This window comes from Sinocyclocheilus anshuiensis, unplaced genomic scaffold, assembly GCF_001515605.1.
Source record: "Sinocyclocheilus anshuiensis isolate Anshui unplaced genomic scaffold, SAMN03320099.WGS_v1.1 scaffold815, whole genome shotgun sequence".
NCBI classification, from domain to species: Eukaryota; Metazoa; Chordata; class Actinopteri; order Cypriniformes; family Cyprinidae; genus Sinocyclocheilus; species Sinocyclocheilus anshuiensis.
This window is the reverse complement of record NW_015549621.1, coordinates 361,620-384,523: the sequence shown is the minus strand read 5'-3', so window position 1 is coordinate 384,523 and position 22,904 is coordinate 361,620. Positions and strand designations below refer to the sequence as shown.

At 40.1% G+C, this 22,904-nt stretch overlaps 1 protein-coding gene and 1 pseudogene across 2 annotated transcripts; one reads left to right on the top strand and one right to left on the bottom strand.

Moving 5' to 3' along the window:
- Positions 1–7,395: 7,395 nt before the first annotated feature.
- Positions 7,396–16,869, bottom strand: LOC107659451 (chondroitin sulfate glucuronyltransferase-like). Of its 2 annotated transcripts, XM_016448399.1 has the most exons (6): positions 15,798–16,869; positions 13,719–14,283; positions 13,295–13,477; positions 11,325–12,206; positions 9,716–9,722; positions 7,396–8,518 (listed from the first exon to the last, which is right to left on the bottom strand). In XM_016448399.1, exons 1-6 carry the CDS (start codon positions 16,064–16,066, stop codon positions 8,112–8,114), a joined length of 2,313 nt encoding a protein of 770 aa, XP_016303885.1. In that variant the 5' UTR covers positions 16,067–16,869; the 3' UTR covers positions 7,396–8,111. The 2 variants fall into 2 exon arrangements, with proteins under 2 accessions (XP_016303885.1, XP_016303883.1); XM_016448397.1 differs by lacking the exons at positions 9,716–9,722; positions 11,325–12,206; positions 13,295–13,477 and adding exons at positions 10,472–10,654; positions 10,896–11,269 and having other exon boundaries at positions 7,396–9,383; positions 14,093–14,283.
- A 1,260-nt stretch (positions 16,870–18,129) lies between these two features.
- Positions 18,130–22,904, top strand: part of LOC107659433 (ATP-binding cassette sub-family F member 2-like) — an 11,083-nt pseudogene continuing 6,308 nt past the window's right edge.

Sequence of the window (22,904 nt, the reverse complement as noted above, 5' to 3'; positions counted from 1 at the left end):
GTTTGTAGCTGATGACAGATGTTGTTGGGAACCCAGAGGAAGAGAGGAGAGCAGAGTTTTATCATCAGCCTTGGTCTCAGGAGGCTGTTAGCCGTTACTTCTACTGCAAGGTAAGAATATAAAAATATACGATGACTAGTGTGAACCTTCTCCTGGTCTTACTATAAAACAGGGTGTTATAACGGGCTGCACTTTGTCAATGTCTGAACTGCACTGGACAAAAACTGACTGACTCTGTCTTTCTGCTTCCAAAGATTCAGCAGAGGAGGCAGGAGCTAGAGCAGGCCTTGGCCTCGAGGAACACCTAGAACTCAAACCGACCACATTCAGAAAACATGGCTCATTTGTGACAACACAGCCAACACACGGAGGTTCCTGCATTATTTTCTGCAGTGTATGAGGGTTTGTGTTCGCGTCCAGTCATTGTTGTCGCTGTGACCTACAATCCACCATAATGGACCAATCACACCGTTACTCCAACAGCCCCATTGTGTCTTCCATGTCTTCCATTCCTGGATGAAATCATCTCACAATGCACTATTTGGATTTCTGGTTTTTAACATCCACCAGATCCACCAGCATTTTGAACTTGATGACTTCAGAGCCGGCTCAGTCCCGTAGACTGTGGATCCAACGTTGATTCAGTTGTGATTCAGCTTTCCTTACTGTCAGTCATCAATTCCTGGTATTCACACACATTTTCCCTGTGATTAACGTGTGTTTTGACTCAGGTATTGATGATGTCTCTAATTTAGTCCACACTTGTACCAGTTTTTTTCTTGGGTATTGATCAAAAAGGTCATTTTGAATGCCTGTCAGTGTTGGGAATCAGTGGAGATACAATAATTATCTCCATTATTAACACTTTTATTTAGAAGTGTATTTATTAAGTACTTTGAGGCAGGCAGCTTAAAGAGGAGAATCATTCAGTATTAACTGAACTGGTGGCTTACAGGGTATGTCGCTCTCTGCTTTCTGTCCCTGCCACAATAATGACATTTAGCTGCAATAGTGTATATAAACATTGAAAGATAGGAGGTTGTTTTAACCAAGTATTTAAAAGCTATTCTGCCATATAAAGACAAAACAGTAAGTACACTCGAGAGAGAATGTGACTTTAGAGTTTTAGATTTTTTTAAAGTTTTGATCAATTTTCACTTTTTTTGATTGAATTATGTGTAGTTGCTGTGTTTTGCCTTTGTAGGACAGTACTGACATAGTCATTAGTTCACTTTGAAGGAATTTGATAGGTCACGGTTTTTGAGAAGCTTTCACATTTGTGACCCTGGAGCACAAAACCAGTCTTAAGTTGCTGGGGTAAATTTGTAGCAATAGCCAAAAATACATTGTATGGGTCAAAATTATCGATTTTTCTTTAATGCCAAAAATCATTAGGATATTTAGTAAAGATTATGTTCCATGAAGATATTTTGTAAATTTCCTACCGTAAATATATAAAAAATGTATTATCATTAGTAATATGCATTGCTAAGGACTTCATTTGGACAACTTTAAAGGCGATTTTCTCAATATTTAGATTTTTGCACCCTCAGATTCCAGATTTTCAAATAGTTGTATCTCGATCAAATATTGTCCGATCCTAACAAACCATACATCAATGGAAAGCTCAGATGATGTATAAATCTCAGTTTTGAAAAAAAAAAAAATTTTCAAAACTTATGACCATACCAGCATGGTGACACAAGTTATTCAGAAATATAATCCGCTTGTGACATATCAAAAGACTGTTTCTGGGTCCAAGCCTTTACTTCATTTGAAGTAAGAATACAATCTCAACTGCCGTTTATGAGCACTGTACAATAATGGTACCCCTTTAAGCTAAGCTTCCAGTGTACACTAGTCTCTGGGCTCACAGCGTCCCAGTCAGAAAAGATGAATCTGAATCTCTGTCTAGCCAACTGAGATTTCAGTATGAAGTTAAAGGTTAGGATCTTGATTTTTCAGTAGTACTATAGCACACCGTAAGTGTATATTAGCACTGTTTGTAGTTTGTTTTTGGGATCTGAAGGAGCATTTGGACCCGGATGTGGTGACGTGTTATGTCAAACTAGAGCGGATTAATCAGATCAGCAGTCAACGAGATAAAAGTGAATATTCTGTAAAATCTCATCTTTTCAGAGACACTTCTTTATGCTTCACCAAAACCTTTTTTGTGCACATGACATTAACCATCTTCTTGAAGTTCCTTTGAATCCTGCATTATTATTATTTTTTTATCCATTTCAATAGTGTTGTTTAAAATAACATACTGTGCGTTTCTCACTAATGTCACTGTTTCGAATGATTTTAAAGCATTAGTGTCATTTGATGTTTTACCAACGGTCTAATTTACTTTTAAAAAGAGAGTGTACAGACTTTGACATGATGAAGGATGCATTTTTAAAGAATACACATTTTAAATTCCCATTTCTCCATAGCTGTGAAAACAGTGCTTTTTAAAATTGCTTTATGACTCATAGTCTTTGCACTAAATCATGGAACATAACTGAGCGCTCTGAATGCTTTCCATGCTAATTATACGTCACCTTAACAAAAAAGTCGAGAAATGAAGGATGAACTAGGGAATAAATGTTTTGGAATGTGGATACTGCCATCTGCTATTACAGATTGGTTTCATCATTGCAGCATAGTCCTGACTTCTCAGTGGCTTTGGGTTTTGATCGTTAACCCTCTGCTCCTTCTTTACTGTCAGCTGAAGGATGGTTTGTCCAGATCAATTATTGTGAGTTCTTGCAGTTTGTCTGTGAGTCTCACGCATCTTCTCGTGAGGAAAGAGTTGTTCTGGTGACCTGGATGTTGTCACGACCTATGCATGCTGCATGGACACATTTTTATACTTTCATACAAGGACATGAGAAACCTTCTGACTGCTTGGGACTTGATACGAAAAGCACCGAGTACCTTTAGTTAGTGACCCTCTGTGTCTGGGTCACAGCCTCTACATACAGTACCAACATGTACAGCAGCAGTTTTTCTTTTTTTGTCTTTTAAAAAGACTTTGCAATTTAATATGTGGATAAGAGAAGCACACCAATGCTTTTTACAGAGCCTGTTGGGCAACAACAGCACCTCTCATTGAATCTTATGGGTACTACATGTATATTCAGCCATTTTGAACATTATAAACTTGGAAGTATAACATCTACCTGTGTGGCTATTAGCGACTTTCTCATATGTAAAGTAACCTCTTCTCTAACTCTTTAAGCCACCAAATGTGCTTAACCTGACCATCATGGGGTCAAGTGTTCAATGTTACCATCTCTCTTGCTTTTAGTCATAGTATGGATCACGCTGCCCTCCAGTGCTTCTGTAAGGGAAAATATCCAACAGTTTGGGTGCTAAAAATTCAACACTTTACTGGTATGGCTTAAATTAAATGCCACACAAGTATTGAAGTATTCAGTACTAGAGTTCTGCTGGGCTTTGAAATCTTCATTATAACCAGGTTTTGGTTATAGTGTCCGTGTTATTCTTTGGTTTGTTCATAGAAGTACTGCCAGCAGATATCTGAACAAGTAGGTTTTAATGATTCACTATGTATTTTTTTTCTCTCTCTCACGGTCTGTATATGTTTGCTTTCGCATCTTGTTTCACTGTTCAGCTAGAGAGATCAAAACTACAGACGTACATATGTAGCATAGTGAGGATGTAAATAAACAAGCGCTTGCCAAAGTTTGTGAATGGAACACCATACTGAAAGTGTGATGAGAGTTTATTTTCAAGATGTGCAGTGGTACTCAACCAAGGGGTCAGGGCCCACTAGGGGGCCTCAATAAGTTATATCAAATTATTTACATTGTCATTTAGCAGACACTTTTATCCAAAGCGACTTACAAATGAGGACAATAGAAGCAATCAAAACCAACAAAAGGGCAATATGTAAGTGCTGTGACAAGTCTCAGTTAGCCTAACGCAGTACACATAGCAAGGTTTTTTTAATAATAAAGAAAAAGAAAGCAAGTAGATAGAATAGAAAAAAATAGGGAACGCTAGTGTTAGAGGGTGTTTTGTTTGTTTTTTTAATAAATAAAAAAAGTCAAAAGAAGAGAAAAAGAATAGAAAATGCTAGTGTTAGAGGGTAATTTTTATAACAAATAAAAAGAAAACAAGATAGAATAGAAAAAGAATAGTGAATGCTAGTGTTAGAGGGTCATTTTTTATAAAGAAAACAATAGTAAGAATAGAAAAAGAATAGAGAATGCAAGTGTTAGAGGGTCTTTTTTATAAAGAAAACTAGTAAGAACAGAAAAATAGGGAATGCTAGTGTTAGAGGGTCTTTAAAAAAAAAAAAATAAAATGTTTTACCAAAGGTGTAATTTACTTTTTAAAAAGACAGTGTACAGACTTTGACTAGATGAAGGACTTTTTAAAAGATGGATACATTTTTAGAGAATACACATTTTAAATTCTCATTTCTCTATAGCTGTGAAAACAGTGCTTTTAAAAATTACTTTGACTCATATTCTTTGCACTAAATCATGGATCATAACTGAGCGCTCTGAACGCTTGCCATGCTAATTATACGTCACCTAAACAAAAAAGTCGAGAAATGAAATATGAACTCGGGAATAAATGTCACATGACTTCTCATTGGCTCTGGGTTTTGATCGTGAACCCTCTGCTGCTTCTTTACTGTAGGCTGTAGGATGGTTTGTGTTCTTGCAGTTTGCCTGTGATCCTCACGCATCTTCTCGTGAGGAAAAAGGAGCTCTGGTGACCTGTGTGTTGTCCCTCAGAGTGTTTTTTCAGACCTATGCATGCTGCATGGACACATTTTTATACTTTCATACAAGGACATGAGAAACCTTCTGACTGCTTGGGACTTGATACGAAAAGCACCGAGTACCTTTAGTTAGTGACCCTCTGTGTCTGGGTCACAGCCTCTACATACAGTACCAACATGTACAGCAGCAGTTTTTCTTTTTTTGTCTTTTAAAAAGACTTTGCAATTTAATATGTGGATAAGAGAAGCACACCAATGCTTTTTACAGAGCCTGTTGGGCAACAACAGCACCTCTCATTGAATCTTATGGGTACTACATGTATATTCAGCCATTTTGAACATTATAAACTTGGAAGTATAACATCTACCTGTGTGGCTATTAGCGACTTTCTCATATGTAAAGTAACCTCTTCTCTAACTCTTTAAGCCACCAAATGTGCTTAACCTGACCATCATGGGGTCAAGTGTTCAATGTTACCATCTCTCTTGCTTTTAGTCATAGTATGGATCACGCTGCCCTCCAGTGCTTCTGTAAGGGAAAATATCCAACAGTTTGGGTGCTAAAAATTCAACACTTTACTGGTATGGCTTAAATTAAATGCCACACAAGTATTGAAGTATTCAGTACTAGAGTTCTGCTGGGCTTTGAAATCTTCATTATAACCAGGTTTTGGTTATAGTGTCCGTGTTATTCTTTGGTTTGTTCATAGAAGTACTGCCAGCAGATATCTGAACAAGTAGGTTTTAATGATTCACTATGTATTTTTTTTCTCTCTCTCACGGTCTGTATATGTTTGCTTTCGCATCTTGTTTCACTGTTCAGCTAGAGAGATCAAAACTACAGACGTACATATGTAGCATAGTGAGGATGTAAATAAACAAGCGCTTGCCAAAGTTTGTGAATGGAACACCATACTGAAAGTGTGATGAGAGTTTATTTTCAAGATGTGCAGTGGTACTCAACCAAGGGGTCAGGGCCCACTAGGGGGCCTCAATAAGTTATATCAAATTATTTACATTGTCATTTAGCAGACACTTTTATCCAAAGCGACTTACAAATGAGGACAATAGAAGCAATCAAAACCAACAAAAGGGCAATATGTAAGTGCTGTGACAAGTCTCAGTTAGCCTAACGCAGTACACATAGCAAGGTTTTTTTAATAATAAAGAAAAAGAAAGCAAGTAGATAGAATAGAAAAAAATAGGGAACGCTAGTGTTAGAGGGTGTTTTGTTTGTTTTTTTAATAAATAAAAAAAGTCAAAAGAAGAGAAAAAGAATAGAAAATGCTAGTGTTAGAGGGTAATTTTTATAACAAATAAAAAGAAAACAAGATAGAATAGAAAAAGAATAGTGAATGCTAGTGTTAGAGGGTCATTTTTTATAAAGAAAACAATAGTAAGAATAGAAAAAGAATAGAGAATGCAAGTGTTAGAGGGTCTTTTTTATAAAGAAAACTAGTAAGAACAGAAAAATAGGGAATGCTAGTGTTAGAGGGTCTTTTAAAAAAATAATAATAAAATAAGATGGAATAGAAAAAGTATTTTAACGATAAAATAATTCATAATTTTATAATTTTAAAAATATTTTTTAACGATACAAATGCACCCAAAAAAAGTGCCAGAGGTAAATATCTCCTTAGATTGGAGGGCTTTAAATATTTTCTTGGACAAAGGGGGCTTTGAATCAAAATAGTTGAGAACCACTGCATTTGTGTGAAATCCAAGGGAGAAGGGGGATGGGGGGGGGGAACTAAATCAAATGAAGTTACAAATGGTTTGATAATATGACTGTGGCAGTTGAGAATAAGACTCGTCTATGAAAACTATTATTTTTGTGATTACAGCAGTGGTGAAACAGCAGGGAGTATCAATTATTAATGATTTATTTGTGTTCCTTTTCTTAACTCCTCTTTTAAGATAAATGTGTCATTATGCCAATGAGGAAACTGGTGTTTGTATTCAGCAGCTAGCCACACCCTCCGCTTTGAAAGAACCTTTCACTACCTCTCTGCTCTTGACCTGGTCAAATCCACAGGGTGTCCCTCTGTTCTCTAAAATGCATGAAAATAGCAGAGCGGAGAAAAAGACTTCCATACATACAGTCAGATGGAGAATGTACTGTATTAAACTATGTTCCCTGTGGAAAAAGACGAAAGGCGCCATTTCAAGTCAATGTCTCAGGCCCCTCTAAACATACAGCGTGTATTGAATTTCATCTCTCTCTCATCAGCTGAAAATCAGTTGAAAAAGAGAAGGGGACTGAAACTGATTTATAAGATTGTGGTGAACCAGACCAAGCTAGTTAAGTAAAACGTGTTGTTTTTCAAGAGTATAGGCACTCTTTGTACAAAGGTCTATTCTCAAGTCCGATTCACAGGCGCCCATATTTAAATATGAACTGTCACTTCTGGTTATATGTGAGAACCAGTGGTATTCAGTGTCACTGATGTCAAACCAAACAGAGACCGCATGAGTAGGCAAAAACTTTGATTTTGTAAACAGGGATTACCCTTTAACCAGTCTTGCTTAGTTCTACGTAGTGCAAGATACTTGATAAAAACATATATATTAAAAAAAGTTGTTGCATCATAGTAATGATTCATAATTAGTTTTCACAAATAATTTGTTTATTCAGTCCTGAAATATTTAGCACATTCTGTTCAAAGGTCATACAATCATATATCTGGAGGAAGAAAGATGGCTCAAGTTACATTTGTAGCTGAGACTAGAACCTCTACTAACCACCTAAAGTCTGACGTGTTCATATAGTAAAAGATGAATGTGTTCCTTATGCTTTCCCATTGCTAACTTCAGGTTCCTGCATTCAGTCATCGGTATTAATGTAAACGAGGTGAAACTCATTCCTCAGGTTTTATTTAAAATGAGTCATGGAGATATCGTGAATGTTGTTCTCTGGTTAAATTGGTACACATTTATAGTTTAAATCCATTTTTTTGTAGATCCTTAAAGGGACTAAAAAAATATAAAATCTGTCATTGTTTACTCATCTTCAAGTCAGTTCAGACCTGAATTTCTTTCTTCTGCAGAACACAACACAGAGAACTGGTCACCTTTGACATTCATTGTATAGACAAAAAAAACATTCTTAAAAATGTCTTCAATGTTCCACAAAAAGTAAGACATACAGATTTTGAACAACATGAGGCTAGGTAAATGATGACAACTTTCTATGCCTTTAACAAGGCGACTTCACCCAGTTTCGCTGAATTGAGATGACTGGATGATCTGTGCAGAGAAGTTCACAGCCTCGGTGAAATTCACTCAGTCAATATCAGTAGGTCATTTAAGGCCACCTAAATGAGAATCAAAAAGTTTAAGCCATCTTAGGGTTGCAGTAGTAGTCAGTTCAGGTGCTGTTAGCCTGCTCCTGTTCAAACAGAGCCATCGCTAGGTGTGATCGAGAGGCCAGCCCCTCGAGGTTACTGAGCACGCAGCGGTGATAGATGTCCTCACTGAACCGCGGGTTACATTCTCTGTGCACATACTTCTGAACTAGTGCTGGCTCGACAGCCCGAAACACATGTAGCCCAGAGTAACGCACAAAGATCTCATAGACGTCCATGCTCTCAAGCAACTCGTCATTGTCCAAAATGTCAGCTGCCATCTTTGTGCGGGCAGCCATATAATCTGCATTGTAAAAGCAGGCTTCTTCAAAGACGTGGCGGTCAAAGTGGCCATCGCGCAGTGCCTCGGACGCAAACGATGAAGCGGCGGAAGGCTGTTGGTCGCGGTAGACCAGAGAGGGACTGTACTCTTGAAAGTGGATCGGGAAGAAGACCTGCCAATTGCTGATAGCATTCATACGGCAGCGATTAAGGAAGTCAGCATTGACCTCGGTCCATACACTGGCCAAAAGGAACAGGGTGTCTACTGGGTGCTTCTTGGAGATGATGTCCATCAGCTTGACCTGTGAGGGAACTTCAGTCTTTACACTAATCCAAGGAATCTTTACATCACCGTAACGTTTCTCTACCTCACCAATCATGGCTTTGACACCTGCAAAGACATCTGTCTGACTGACTCTTTGGGCATCGAAGGGGTCATACACAAACAAGAAGGTGAGAAGAGCATTGTCATGGGTATCCAGAGCATTCATGACATACATGTCAAGGAAGTTACCCACAAAGTCTTGATCGTGTGCCGTCACAGGGAGGATCACCTGTACCCGTGTCGCTTCTGTTACATATGGCATTGGGATGATCTCGACAGCACTGAGCGGTTTCAGCAGACTCACCCGTTTGGCAATAACCTGACTGTGACCTTTCTGCGTTAAAGCTTCCAGGGCCAAATCCAGCACGTACTCCATGCCCCGTGTGGGATCGAAGCGCCGGTACCCATTCAGCAGACGCCGCTTACGGAAGCGCAACTGAGGCTGATAGCGCTCGTTTAAACTACCCACTGCCGTCTCCAGGACTGAATTGACGTCTGCCCTGTCTGCACCTCGAAGCTCACACTTTGGAGAGCTGTCGGCACATGAATAAATGTGCTCTTCGGTGAAGTATTCCCAGTTGATCACCTCAAAGCGGGTTTTGGGTCGGAAAGGTGGGTTGATTCCGATGGGCCAGGTGGCTCCGGCTTTGCCCTCAGGAGTGAGCTCACTTATGTTATTGATCTGGTTCTATGGTCAAAACAACAGAATAAGGAGCTGCAATAAATGTTAAACTGGTAAAGAGAACAAGTTCTCCTTTCTGTTATTTTTGATTTAGGCACAGTATGTCTATCAACTGCCTTTCCTCTTTCTTGTATTATGCAGAAAGGCAAGCTTTCTCCTTGAGTCAAAGTCATCTTATCCAATATAAAGGCAGTTGAAAAGCAGAGGTAGCTCATTTCAAGTTAATTTCCTGCTGTTATGTGATGCATGATGGCTGGCTGACAGCTGCAAACACCTTGCCCCATTACCTATGCAGCATCTTTGCCCAAACATGAAACACTATACCAGGGGTGGCCAACGTGGGTCCTGGAGAGCTACAGTCCTGCAGAATTCAGCTCCAAGCCTAATCAAACACATCTGAACAAGCTAATCAAGCTCTAAGGGTTACTAGAAAGCCAAAAGGCAGGGGAGTTTTTATCAAGGTTGGAGCAAAATTTTGCAGGTCTGTGGCTCTCGAGGACCAACGTTGGCCACCCCTGAACTATGCATCAAAGCTAAGCATTACATTAAGTGAAATTTTATTTGGACTAAAGTAATGATTCATCTTTTTAAAATACAATGTAAATTCTTTAGTCTGACTGAAATCTAAAATGGTTGCTAAGTCAGACTAACATGCGTAGATAATGCGATTGTAACATGTCTTTGTCTAGCATGTCTTTGTTTCTTTGCTCCAAAAGACGTGTACTTAATCCTACAAATATTTGATTACACATTGTGTCATTTATTTAGATTAAGACTGCAGCTTGACTGAGTTGTAGCTCACAGAGACAAATAGTCAGTTCCACATACAGCATGCATTTAATAAAAGGCATATTTGTGTAGGTGTTAGCGAGGCACAGCTTAGTCAAGATAATCTGAGGTCTTAATACATTCTCAAACTAAAGGTGCTGGTTCTGGATCAGGTTTTTGCATATGATTGTGCAGACATGCCTAAGGGCAATGAACTTTAGGCAAGACGCTACAGATGAACAGGCAAGACACTGAAACTAATAGATACACCATACTTTTTTTCCCTGTTGATTAATCCATCAAGACGATGAGGTGCCGTAACATACCTGTAACTGCTGTATTTGTGCATAGGTCCAGTCCAGTTCAATCTGGTTATAGCGTTTATGTAGGCGATACATCAGGGCAGGTTCAGAGACAGGATGGACAGCGAAGGCGTTCTTAAACTGTGCACTGTCCTCGCGCTCAGGGTCCACGTTCTTCTGCAGCTCAAAGTAACGGTATGTCATCTCCTACATGATTTTAAAAGATCACAACAACACTAATCATAATTCAGGTTAAAACAGATTCTCTCTCTTTGTGTGCTTTTGTTTTGGTCTGTAATTATAAACATAAACAAGCAACTGAAAATGACAAAGCACATTTCAGGAGAAAATGACACTGGGTTACTTAGACAAGGCTCAAACCACCAGTTTTAGTAAATAGGTTTTAGCTTTTCATTTACATCCTATTAAAAAAAAAACATTTCCCCACCTGATGCTTCTCCACACAGCTAAGACCCAAGTAATCGATGATGCAGCGACCAAGCCACTCGTCTGGCCTGACACTGAGGATGTCATTTCGGCAAGAGTCCAGGTGGGGCTGCAGTCGGGCTAGTAGGCTACGTGACAGCAGATACCCATATCCACCATGGCAATATCGGGCACGTTCTTCACCCCCGATAAACTCCTCTGCACGTCCCATGTACATATCCTGTCCCGCACTAAGATGATTAACCAGCTCCACGACCCTTTCAGCTTGTGTGTATGCATCATCTTGTGCAAGGTAAAACCAGTCATACTCATTGCCGTGGTGTTGGTGGAGGTGCCGTATAGTTTCATACATAAGCCAGACGGGTCGGTCATCACCATGAGCAACAGACGCAAACGATGAAGCGGCGGAAGGCTGTTGGTCGCGGTAGACCAGAGAGGGACTGTACTCTTGAAAGTGGATCGGGAAGAAGACCTGCCAATTGCTGATAGCATTCATACGGCAGCGATTAAGGAAGTCAGCATTGACCTCGGTCCATACACTGGCCAAAAGGAACAGGGTGTCTACTGGGTGCTTCTTGGAGATGATGTCCATCAGCTTGACCTGTGAGGGAACTTCAGTCTTTACACTAATCCAAGGAATCTTTACATCACCGTAACGTTTCTCTACCTCACCAATCATGGCTTTGACACCTGCAAAGACATCTGTCTGACTGACTCTTTGGGCATCGAAGGGGTCATACACAAACAAGAAGGTGAGAAGAGCATTGTCATGGGTATCCAGAGCATTCATGACATACATGTCAAGGAAGTTACCCACAAAGTCTTGATCGTGTGCCGTCACAGGGAGGATCACCTGTACCCGTGTCGCTTCTGTTACATATGGCATTGGGATGATCTCGACAGCACTGAGCGGTTTCAGCAGACTCACCCGTTTGGCAATAACCTGACTGTGACCTTTCTGCGTTAAAGCTTCCAGGGCCAAATCCAGCACGTACTCCATGCCCCGTGTGGGATCGAAGCGCCGGTACCCATTCAGCAGATGGCGCTTACGGAAGCGCAACTGAGGCTGATAGCGCTCGTTCAGACGGCCCACTGCCGTCTCCAGGACTGAATTGACATCTGCCCTGTCCGCACCTCGAAGCTCACACTTTGGAGAGCTGTCGGCACATGAATAAATGTGCTCTTCGGTGAAGTATTCCCAGTTGATCACCTCAAAGCGGGTTTTGGGTCGGAAAGGTGGGTTGATTCCGATGGGCCAGGTGGCTCCGGCTTTGCCCTCAGGAGTGAGCTCACTTATGTTATTGATCTGGTTCTATGGTCAAAACAACAGAATAAGGAGCTGCAATAAATGTTAAACTGGTAAAGAGAACAAGTTCTCCTTTCTGTTATTTTTGATTTAGGCACAGTATGTCTATCAACTGCCTTTCCTCTTTCTTGTATTATGCAGAAAGGCAAGCTTTCTCCTTGAGTCAAAGTCATCTTATCCAATATAAAGGCAGTTGAAAAGCAGAGGTAGCTCATTTCAAGTTAATTTCCTGCTGTTATGTGATGCATGATGGCTGGCTGACAGCTGCAAACACCTTGCCCCATTACCTATGCAGCATCTTTGCCCAAACATGAAACACTATACCAGGGGTGGCCAACGTGGGTCCTGGAGAGCTACAGTCCTGCAGAATTCAGCTCCAAGCCTAATCAAACACATCTGAACAAGCTAATCAAGCTCTAAGGGTTACTAGAAAGCCAAAAGGCAGGGGAGTTTTTATCAAGGTTGGAGCAAAATTTTGCAGGTCTGTGGCTCTCGAGGACCAACGTTGGCCACCCCTGAACTATGCATCAAAGCTAAGCATTACATTAAGTGAAATTTTATTTGGACTAAAGTAATGATTCATCTTTTTAAAATACAATGTAAATTCTTTAGTCTGACTGAAATCTAAAATGGTTGCTAAGTCAGACTAACATGCGTAGATAATGCGATTGTAACATGTCTTTGTCTAGCATGTCTTTGTTTCTTTGCTCCAAAAGACGTGTACTTAATCCTACAAATATTTGATTACACATTGTGTCATTTATTTAGATTAAGACTGCAGCTTGACTGAGTTGTAGCTCACAGAGACAAATAGTCAGTTCCACATACAGCATGCATTTAATAAAAGGCATATTTGTGTAGGTGTTAGCGAGGCACAGCTTAGTCAAGATAATCTGAGGTCTTAATACATTCTCAAACTAAAGGTGCTGGTTCTGGATCAGGTTTTTGCATATGATTGTGCAGACATGCCTAAGGGCAATGAACTTTAGGCAAGACGCTACAGATGAACAGGCAAGACACTGAAACTAATAGATACACCATACTTTTTTTCCCTGTTGATTAATCCATCAAGACGATGAGGTGCCGTAACATACCTGTAACTGCTGTATTTGTGCATAGGTCCAGTCCAGTTCAATCTGGTTATAGCGTTTATGTAGGCGATACATCAGGGCAGGTTCAGAGACAGGATGGACAGCGAAGGCGTTCTTAAACTGTGCACTGTCCTCGCGCTCAGGGTCCACGTTCTTCTGCAGCTCAAAGTAACGGTATGTCATCTCCTACATGATTTTAAAAGATCACAACAACACTAATCATAATTCAGGTTAAAACAGATTCTCTCTCTTTGTGTGCTTTTGTTTTGGTCTGTAATTATAAACATAAACAAGCAACTGAAAATGACAAAGCACATTTCAGGAGAAAATGACACTGGGTTACTTAGACAAGGCTCAAACCACCAGTTTTAGTAAATAGGTTTTAGCTTTTCATTTACATCCTATTAAAAAAAAAACATTTCCCCACCTGATGCTTCTCCACACAGCTAAGACCCAAGTAATCGATGATGCAGCGACCAAGCCACTCGTCTGGCCTGACACTGAGGATGTCATTTCGGCAAGAGTCCAGGTGGGGCTGCAGTCGGGCTAGTAGGCTACGTGACAGCAGATACCCATATCCACCATGGCAATATCGGGCACGTTCTTCACCCCCGATAAACTCCTCTGCACGTCCCATGTACATATCCTGTCCCGCACTAAGATGATTAACCAGCTCCACGACCCTTTCAGCTTGTGTGTATGCATCATCTTGTGCAAGGTAAAACCAGTCATACTCATTGCCGTGGTGTTGGTGGAGGTGCCGTATAGTTTCATACATAAGCCAGACGGGTCGGTCATCACCATGAGCAACAACAGCCATGCCATGCGGTGCCTTTGTGCTTCGAAGGCCAGTGAAAAAGAAGGTACAGTGGAAATGGTGGGCTACCGTTTTATTGACAGCCACCCCTAGTGTGTTGAGAGTGGCACGTGAGCTCAGGATACCCACCAGAAGGCGTTCTCGGATGCCCAGCTCTGTGTGGATGTAACGTGTCCTGTGGCAAAAAACAAAAAGTAGAACATTTACCAGTATTTAACAGTTTAATTTTAGTGTACATAAACACTACCGTTCAAAAGTTTGGAGGGGTTTTTTTTATGTTTTTTTTTTTTTTTTTAATCTCTTATGCTCACCAAGGCTGTATTTATTTGATCAAAAAATACACTAAAACAGTAATATTGTGAAAAATTATTACAATTTAAATATACTTTTTTCCTATTTGAATATATTTTAAAATGTTTAATTTATTCCTAAATAATAATGTCATAATTTATTCCTGTGATGGCAAAGCTGAATTTTCAGCAGCCATTACTCCAGTCTCATGATCCTTCAGAAATCATTCTAATCTGCTGATTTGCTAATCAAGAAACATTTCTTATTATCATTGTTGTGCTGCTTAATAATTAATATAGTGGAAACTAAGATATATCCCTTTGTGCATTTAAAACACTGATTAAAACACTGGTTTTAACTGGTTAAGGCCAAGAATGAGGGGATAAAGATCCAATTCAATTAAAAAGCTGAGTGAGACAAATGAGGGAGAACTACAATAATCTCTAAAGCAAACAGCTTCAGTTACCCTTAACCTCTGCTCTGGCACCCTAGTTTTGTCAACATAATTATTAATAAAATTGTATTTGTTATTGGTAAATTGAGGACAATAAAAATGGCAGACTGTGCTCAACTCAAAAGATTTATTAAAACAGTCTCTAATAGAAGTCAAAACATGACATGTACAAGTTAACACAATTGTGGAGATCAGCTGATATCATTTTTCTCACAACATGATTTTTGTTTACATGCCCAATAACCATTATCTTTTTGTAATGCATTATATTTCATTATTAATAATGCCCTTCTATTTATGCAAAGTTGTTTTGTAATCTAAATTGATGCCAATATTTTTTTAGCTGTTAAGCCTAAAATGATGAATAAACAGGCACTTTCTTATTTTTTAATCTTATTTAATTTACATAAAGATGCAACACAAACGGTTACTGATGTTTTAGTCCCAGTTGACAGAAGTGAGACTAAGAATTCCAAACATCTTTTTAAGTTTAACCGTTCATCATCAAACCTCTCTTGGGGTACTGGCATGGCTGAACTGCATATGCAGCCGTGGGTGTTTTTATGAGAGGAATAATAAGAGATTCTATGTCTGTGGCTTCACAAAGTGGTGAAGAAGTCAGCTGAAAGAAAAGCACAGAGGCGAGGTGAAAAATACTCGACAGAGACCTTACTACTTACTGCCAAGTCAAACAAACCCCCCTTTCTAGTCACATTTCTATACCGACTACTGATACCAACATGATCCAAAGGTCATAGCTGATTTAATATCATTTTAAATACTTTTAAATATACATAGCTCATTGCAATTTTATATGATGGCCTTCTTGTCTAATTTTTTTAATAACTTGAATAACAACTAGCTAAAAGAACCATTTCAAAATGAGATTTCGGTCCTTTCATATAGGAAATGAAGCCAAACTGAACTGATATGCAGGGACTCACCGGAGGACTTTCTTGTGTGGTTTGTTGGGGTCCTTGTGATAGGGCACAACGCGAGGCTGGAAGTCCTCATTCCCATCTTGACCATTCTGGACATCCCTGATATGACCACTGTGTATGAGTCTCCCATTGCCCAGCTCATCTCCACAAGCCTCATCGGTCTCCCCCTGCGTCCAGGACACCATCAGGAGGCTGAGGCTGCAGCCCAAAGAGAGGCCCAGGATGAGGGGCAGAGCAGGCCGGAAAACAGCCAGGAAAGAAGACAGGCGCATGGTCGAGCAGGGGCTCTGCAAGCCAGTCAGTGGATGTCAAGTCTCGATAGGTCTCCTTAGAGAGCAGTTCAAGTAACAGCACAGTCTCGTTTACAGTGGATTACAGTAGAGGCATTCGACAGGGATTCTGTAAAGGTTCATATTTAAATTCCTGATACCATGCGTGCTTGTGTCTAATCATAACATGAGTAGTTAATTCAGCGTCGATGTCTTCACAATCCGATTAACGGACGACGATGTCAAGTTCAGCAGCGAAAAGCCAAAACAAAAGGAAGAGCAACAGCAACCAATCTGACCTGCCTCTTCACAGTCAGATGACTGACATCGGGACATATGGGTCTGATTTAACATCCAAACATGCAAAACCGACACACTACCACCCTCCATATAAATTAGTCCGCTTTCATCTAGCAAGACATCCTCCTGCACGCAATATGCGCGAGCTGCATGCACGAACACATTATTTGAGAATTACATTTACATTACTAGATGAGAAATCACCTCCCCTGGTGCACTTTCATGCACAGTTGACCTGAAATATTACAAAGTTCAGGATATCAGGGTGTAATATCCATTTTGTGGTCCGAAAGACAACTGATGATAAATTACAATCAATAAAAAGTCCTCCACTGTCTCGCATAGCTTCGTAAGTTAGCTGCTTTGCTTGCACAGAGGCTGAGCAACATTAGCAGCCACCAGCGATATTTCCCCCAGAACACACTAACCCGCAGAGACTGCGCTCACTTTGGATGAATTCCTGCGTCTCTTCCGAGGATCCGTTGAAAAATACAAAAACTATCGAGAAATTACTTTCCTGACTTTGCTGTCAAGCTCAATTCCTGGAGGGCCGGAGCCCTGCAGAGTTTAGATTTAGCCTAGTGCTGGGCGGTATACCGGTTTATACCGAATACCGGTTTTTATTTTTGTTATGATATGAATTGCTTATTTGAAAACTACATGGTATGTGTGTTGGAGCAGGGCTGGAACAAAACTCTGCAGGGCTCCGGCCCTCCAGGAATTGAGTTTGACACCCCTGCTCTAGGACAACAGATGGTAGACTGACACCAATATCTTGTTACCAGAAATCTTATAGCTGTTTGGCATTTGAGTATTGCTTTAAGGATGGCCAACTGACTGTTTACTTCTGAATCAAGTTCATCTGCCTTTAGCAATGGTCAAATTGCATTAGGTAAAAGACTTTGGTTTGGGCAATAATGAGACAGCTCTCTTCACAAAGATGAATGAGATACAATAAAACACAAACAGAAAAACTTGAAGTCATGATGCAATGCAGAATATCTTCTTTGATGTAATACGTATATACAATAATATATTATTAGGTATTTTATTGTCTGCTTTTTAGGCCAATGCCTGAGTTTCAAAAGGTCTCAAATAAAATACAGATTCAGTTCTACTTAAAGAGGATAGTTTTAATTCCGTCATCATTTATTCAAAATATATAATTAAACTGAATGGTGAATGAGACTGTCACTTTGGCTTACATCTCATTTTTGTTTCACAAGATGGTGATTAAAAGTTGACGAAATATTTATTTTGGGGTCAACATATCGAGTATTGTAATTCTCCTACATCCCTGCATGCACATGAACCCCTTTATTATGTTATTTTATACTTATTTTGCAATGTTTGGTAGTACGTATTGTTCAGTTTTAACAAATCAAATGCCATTGTCCACAAGTAGCTAGGCTACTGCTGTTTGCTGTGTTATTGCATATTTATCCATTAAGACTAGCACGTACTACCACTGCCATATACTCCTAGTAAAAACCTTATCTTTAAACCTTATCTAACCTTATCTAGGTGCTACTTCGACACTGTTGCTGCGGGTTGTTTTTCATGTCCGCGGGTGGAAGCGACTCCAATAACATGATATTTATCCCCTGGAATGCGATTTTTAGCAGGGGAACCCCGCCAAAAAAATGTGTATTTTACCCACCGGAACGCGATTTTTAACTGGGCACCCCTCGGAACGCAATTGGGTTAGTTTTGGGCTAGTTTTGAGCAGCGATTGGGCGGGTTTTCTTGTAAAAACCTGGCAACCCTGGTGTGCGCGAGCCGCCTGCCCTGCCCGGGCGCGCTTTGCTCCTCTCAGAAAGGTACGTCTAACCAGCAGCTATTTTACTCTGTTTCCGCTTGTCGGTGTTTCCTTGAAACTTCCGTTACATTTACATTGTGTATACTGCAAGTGAGGTAATATCCGGCTTGTACAGTTTGTATCTTAGCTCAACGCAGGGCCCTTAACGCCTCATGCTGTCATTTCAATCTGTCACCGATGTCAGGTGTAACTGTTAACCTAACCCTGATACAAATTAAACCATTCACGACTGTAAATTTATATCTTTTTTTTATATCTCTAACTCCAAAATAGAGATGTCAGTAAAGCGCTATAGTTAGCTAGCAAGGGCATATGCCGGTTTTCTGTCATAAGATATACGAGTTTATTTTGGGTTATTAAAAATGTGAGGGTGTTCGTTTATACAAGGCGTAGATGGCGTCGTGTTTTCTACAAAAGCGTTTTTGGTACACGTTATTCTTTTAGTAGTTAGCTTAGCCTGTCTTGGATGAATAGCGGTGTGACAAAGTCGAGCTGCAGTGACACTTTCTTCACATGAAAGTTACATGATTCATTTTCATACACTGCCACAGTTTAAGATCATATCAGCCTCTCAAAAAACACTCAGAGGTCGAGATTGTCATTAACTAAAAATGGTTACCTAAGCCATTGGGAACTGTATGTGGGTATGAAATGTACCCCAAAACAGCAGCTATGGATGTTTTTCAAAGCGAGCAGTATTTGACCGGTTAATGCAATGCACAGAGTAATGGAAAAACTTACAGTTTCCTATGAAGAATGTCCTTCTGTGATTTCACAAACCATTGCTTATAAGGATCTTACCTGTTGATTTAGGTCCAATAAAGTGAGGTCAACTTAATGACACATTTATCTGTGTATAGTGGAACAGTAATTTATGAGTTCATGAGAGTATGGAAATATTATCATGTTAGATGTGGCATCACATTTTGAACAACCGATTACTGTACTCCACAGCCATGCCGTCAGATCTTGCTAAGAAGAAGGCTGCAAAGAAGAAAGAGGCTGCCAAAACTCGACAGCGTGTGAAAAAGCATGATGACGTGAACGGAGAAGGAGAGCTTCATGATGGCCAAGTGAATGGTGCAGTAACTAATGGGGAGACAAATGAAGGTGTGTGTGTTTATTAAAATGGTGCCAAAAGTTAGATGGAAAAAGATGTTTAGACCAGCGATTATTCACCGACCCCGTGCATGTTAGATGTTCACACTCATAAGGCAGAGTCAGACACATAGCTATTCTGTAGCTATGTCATATAATTTATTTTCTATGTCAATTTCACTTTTCACCTTAGATATTGCTGCTCTGACTAAGGAGCTGGATGAGTTTGAGATGCGTAAGATGGAGGCACGGGCAGTGACAGGCGTCTTGGCCTCCCACCCCAACAGCACTGATGTTCACATCAGCAGTCTGTCACTCACCTTTCATGGCCAAGAGTTACTGAGCGACACAAGCCTGGAGCTCAACTCTGGCCGGCACTACGGTCTCATTGGCCTCAATGGCACAGGTATGGAAGTCAAGTGACATTGCGATGACATTATACTTCCATTACTTCTCAAGCGTCATCAAGATTTGTACATAGACCTGAGTCTAAAAGTTCATATGATTGGCACCATAGCTGGGGAAGCTCATGCTGCAGTGGTATTTACAGTAACCTATTAATTAACATAAAAGACTTGTGAACAAATATAACCAATTTTCAGAAAATTTGGGACATTTTGTAAAGTGCAATAAAAAACTAGAATCTGTCATTTGTTAATTCTGTTTATGCCATGGTCTGTCTGAATACTCGATTCTGATTGGCTGGCAGGTGTTGATTAAATTCGTTTAACTGCACAGGTAGTTCCAGGTCAGTTTAATCACGTTCTATATTAATGCGCTTCCTATAAACATTGGTAACCATAGTTACATACAGTTACAGTTGAATAGTAATACAGAGTGAGACAGTTACAGTAAACATTTCCGATTTACTTAGCTGGGCTAAATGTATGATTTTCGCGTGTCATTTAGCTTATACGGTCATTATGGCAATTTTGATAAATGGGCAGAGGCACAAGATGAACTGGACGAACTGGAGAATATAACATCAAACGAGACATGTAAAGAAAAAAGGTACAAGGAAATAACACCAGCAGAGCTGAAGCAGATTGAAGACAACAAGGATGAGGTTAATACAAAAAAGACTACTAAATGGGCAATTACCACATTCAAAGACTTTTTGTATCAGAAGAAAAAAAATGATGCTGTTGAGACTTACTCGGCTTCTGAACTTAATGAGACATTGCGAGAATTTTATGCCTCTGTTCAGACGACTACCGGCCGCGAATACAGTGTATATGAAGCCTGAAGTGTATCAGAGCGGGTATTAACCGTTACATCACAAAACACAACATCATAAATGATAAAGACTTTAAATCAAGCAATGCCGTCTTTAAATCAATTATAAAGCGCTACAGGAAAAATGGAAAAGGCACCAGCGTTCATCAATCAGCCTTGTATCACTGAGTCTGACCTGGAGAAAATTAAAAATTCACCTGCGCTCTCCCCATTCACACCCATCGGGCTTGTACGTAAAGTTTGGTTTGACATACAGCTATGTTTTGCACGGAGGGAGAGAGAAGGAAACCGCGACCTATCTAAAGAGTCTTTCATTCTCCAACAAGACGAGAATGGCTTGGAATACCTAACCTTGGCACATAACCCAGAAACAAAAAATCACAAAGATCCTACTCCATCTGACAGAGAGACTTTACGAGGATTTATGTTTGAGTGCCCCGGTGACCCACTTTGTCCTGTGGAAGGCTTCAAAAAATACCCGTCAAAGTGTCCTGTCAATGCCGGAGCCTTTTATCTGCATCCCAGGCGCATCCCTTTGTGCAAACTCGAGGACACTGAAGTGTGGTTCACCAGGGAGCCAATGGGAATCAACTACCTCGGCAATATGCTAAAACATATTTGTGAAGAGGTAGCTAATATATTTAATAGATATTCAATTTTTCACCCTATGAATTCAAACTGTTTGTAGATAACCTGTAATATTTTCCAAATCTAAATTGTCTTTCAGGTGGAAGGTATCACTGAAATTTACACAAACCATAGATTGCGGAGCACTGCCATCGGTCGCCTCTCTGACGCCGGACTGGAAAGTCGCCAGATCATGTCAGTGACAGGCCACCGATGCGAGGCTAGTTTGCGGTCATATTGGGCTCCGTCTTTGTCGGAGAGGAGGCTCAACAATCCGAGCCTCAACAAGCAAAGATCCATCCTCCTCCACGCCTAAACCTAAAATAACCCTACCCTTTTCCATGTCTAATTTCACAATCAATGGAAATGTGGAGTTCAACATCCATTAAGTACACTAATAAAATAAACTTAAAAAAAAAAAAAAAAACTTTCAGCCAAAACTTTCAGCTAGGCTTTTTTATCTAATTAAATGCATTTCATTCAACTTAATGTAGCACTGCTTTATTTATTTGTCTTTATTTTGAATGGGGAGAACTGATGTATTTGAAGAACTATTGTAGCCTAATAACTATTTATTATAATTCCTTCAAATAAATTCAGTTTTGCCACCCAACCGTGCCTGAATTACATTCAGGAGCACATAAGCTGTTGTCAACACTGCCCTGCACCTGTATAAAATACCTAAGCTTAAATTGCTACATTATATTTCTCAGCAGCGAAAGTAACACCATGGCGCAGGTAGGCTACTTCACACACGCATCTCTTTCTCGCTCAACAGTTAATTCAAATAAATGCTATAATTCATTCAAATAAATGTAATCTTACTGCACTACTTAATATATTTGTCTGCTCTGTCTTATTTAAAGCGAGTAGAATGCTACATCTAACAAGTAGTAACTGACGAAAATAACCATCATTTTTATCGTTCCGGTCAAATATTGCAGCGCAGCTTTCAGTTTCAGTGTGTATTTGATGGTAGTTTTTCACAAATTAAGTGGTGAAAAACGTGTGAAGTGACTCTTCGAGGAGTTCTGGGGATGAATTTTATGTGTTCATGTCCTCATATATTGAGATGCAGATACTGAAATCACGATGAGCATCGTGTTTGAGTATCAGACAAAACCACGCCATTCATTTACACAGCGACACACATAACATGCAGACTTAGGCCCCGATCACACAGAACGCGTTTTTTAGGTCTGAAAACCCAAGAGCACCGCACTGCCTTTTTTTGGTGACTTTTAAAAAAGAGCAGAGCTCTGCGTTTTTTTTTATGTTGCTAGGCAACCACCAAATCAGCACCACAACGGAGGGCCCGCCTCTCCATTCATTCGATTGGACAATGGAAAAAAACATGAATGACGTCGGGCGCTTTTCTGCTCAGAGTTGCTTTTTTTCAACTTCAGGCGCTCAGAGCGCTCCTGCAAAAACGCGAGGCGCAGCGGGCGGCGAAAACGTGAGGCGCACAGGGCGCATAAACAGCGTGCAGAACGCTCACTGCCAACCAAAAACAATTTAAAAAAGGCACCTCTCACTGCAAAAAACGAGTTCTGTGTGATCGAGGCCTTAGCCTATTAGCGACAAGCACTGACTGACTTGTCTCATTTACTTCTGCTGTTAAAGCTGCAGTTCGTAAGTTTTGCCTCTTTGTCGCCATCTCTGTTTGAAAACCTGCAATTGCAGCTGTCTGCGGAATTATCTTCCTTGCGTGGGTTGTGAGTCGGCACGGCTCCAGCGCGGATGAATCTAATGTTTTGAAGA

Bases quoted from the DNA above. Each gene is read 5' to 3' on its own strand.
- LOC107659451 (XM_016448399.1), bottom strand. From the start codon at position 16,066: ATGCGCCTGTCTTCTTTCCTGGCTGTTTTCCGGCCTGCTCTGCCCCTC. The intron at 13,478-13,718 runs GTGGGGAAATGT...AAAATCATGTAG, and splicing joins GCTGTGTGGAGAAGCATCAG to GAGATGACATACCGTTACTT. The intron at 12,207-13,294 runs GTATGTTACGGC...TTTTGACCATAG, and splicing joins CACAAATACAGCAGTTACAG to AACCAGATCAATAACATAAG.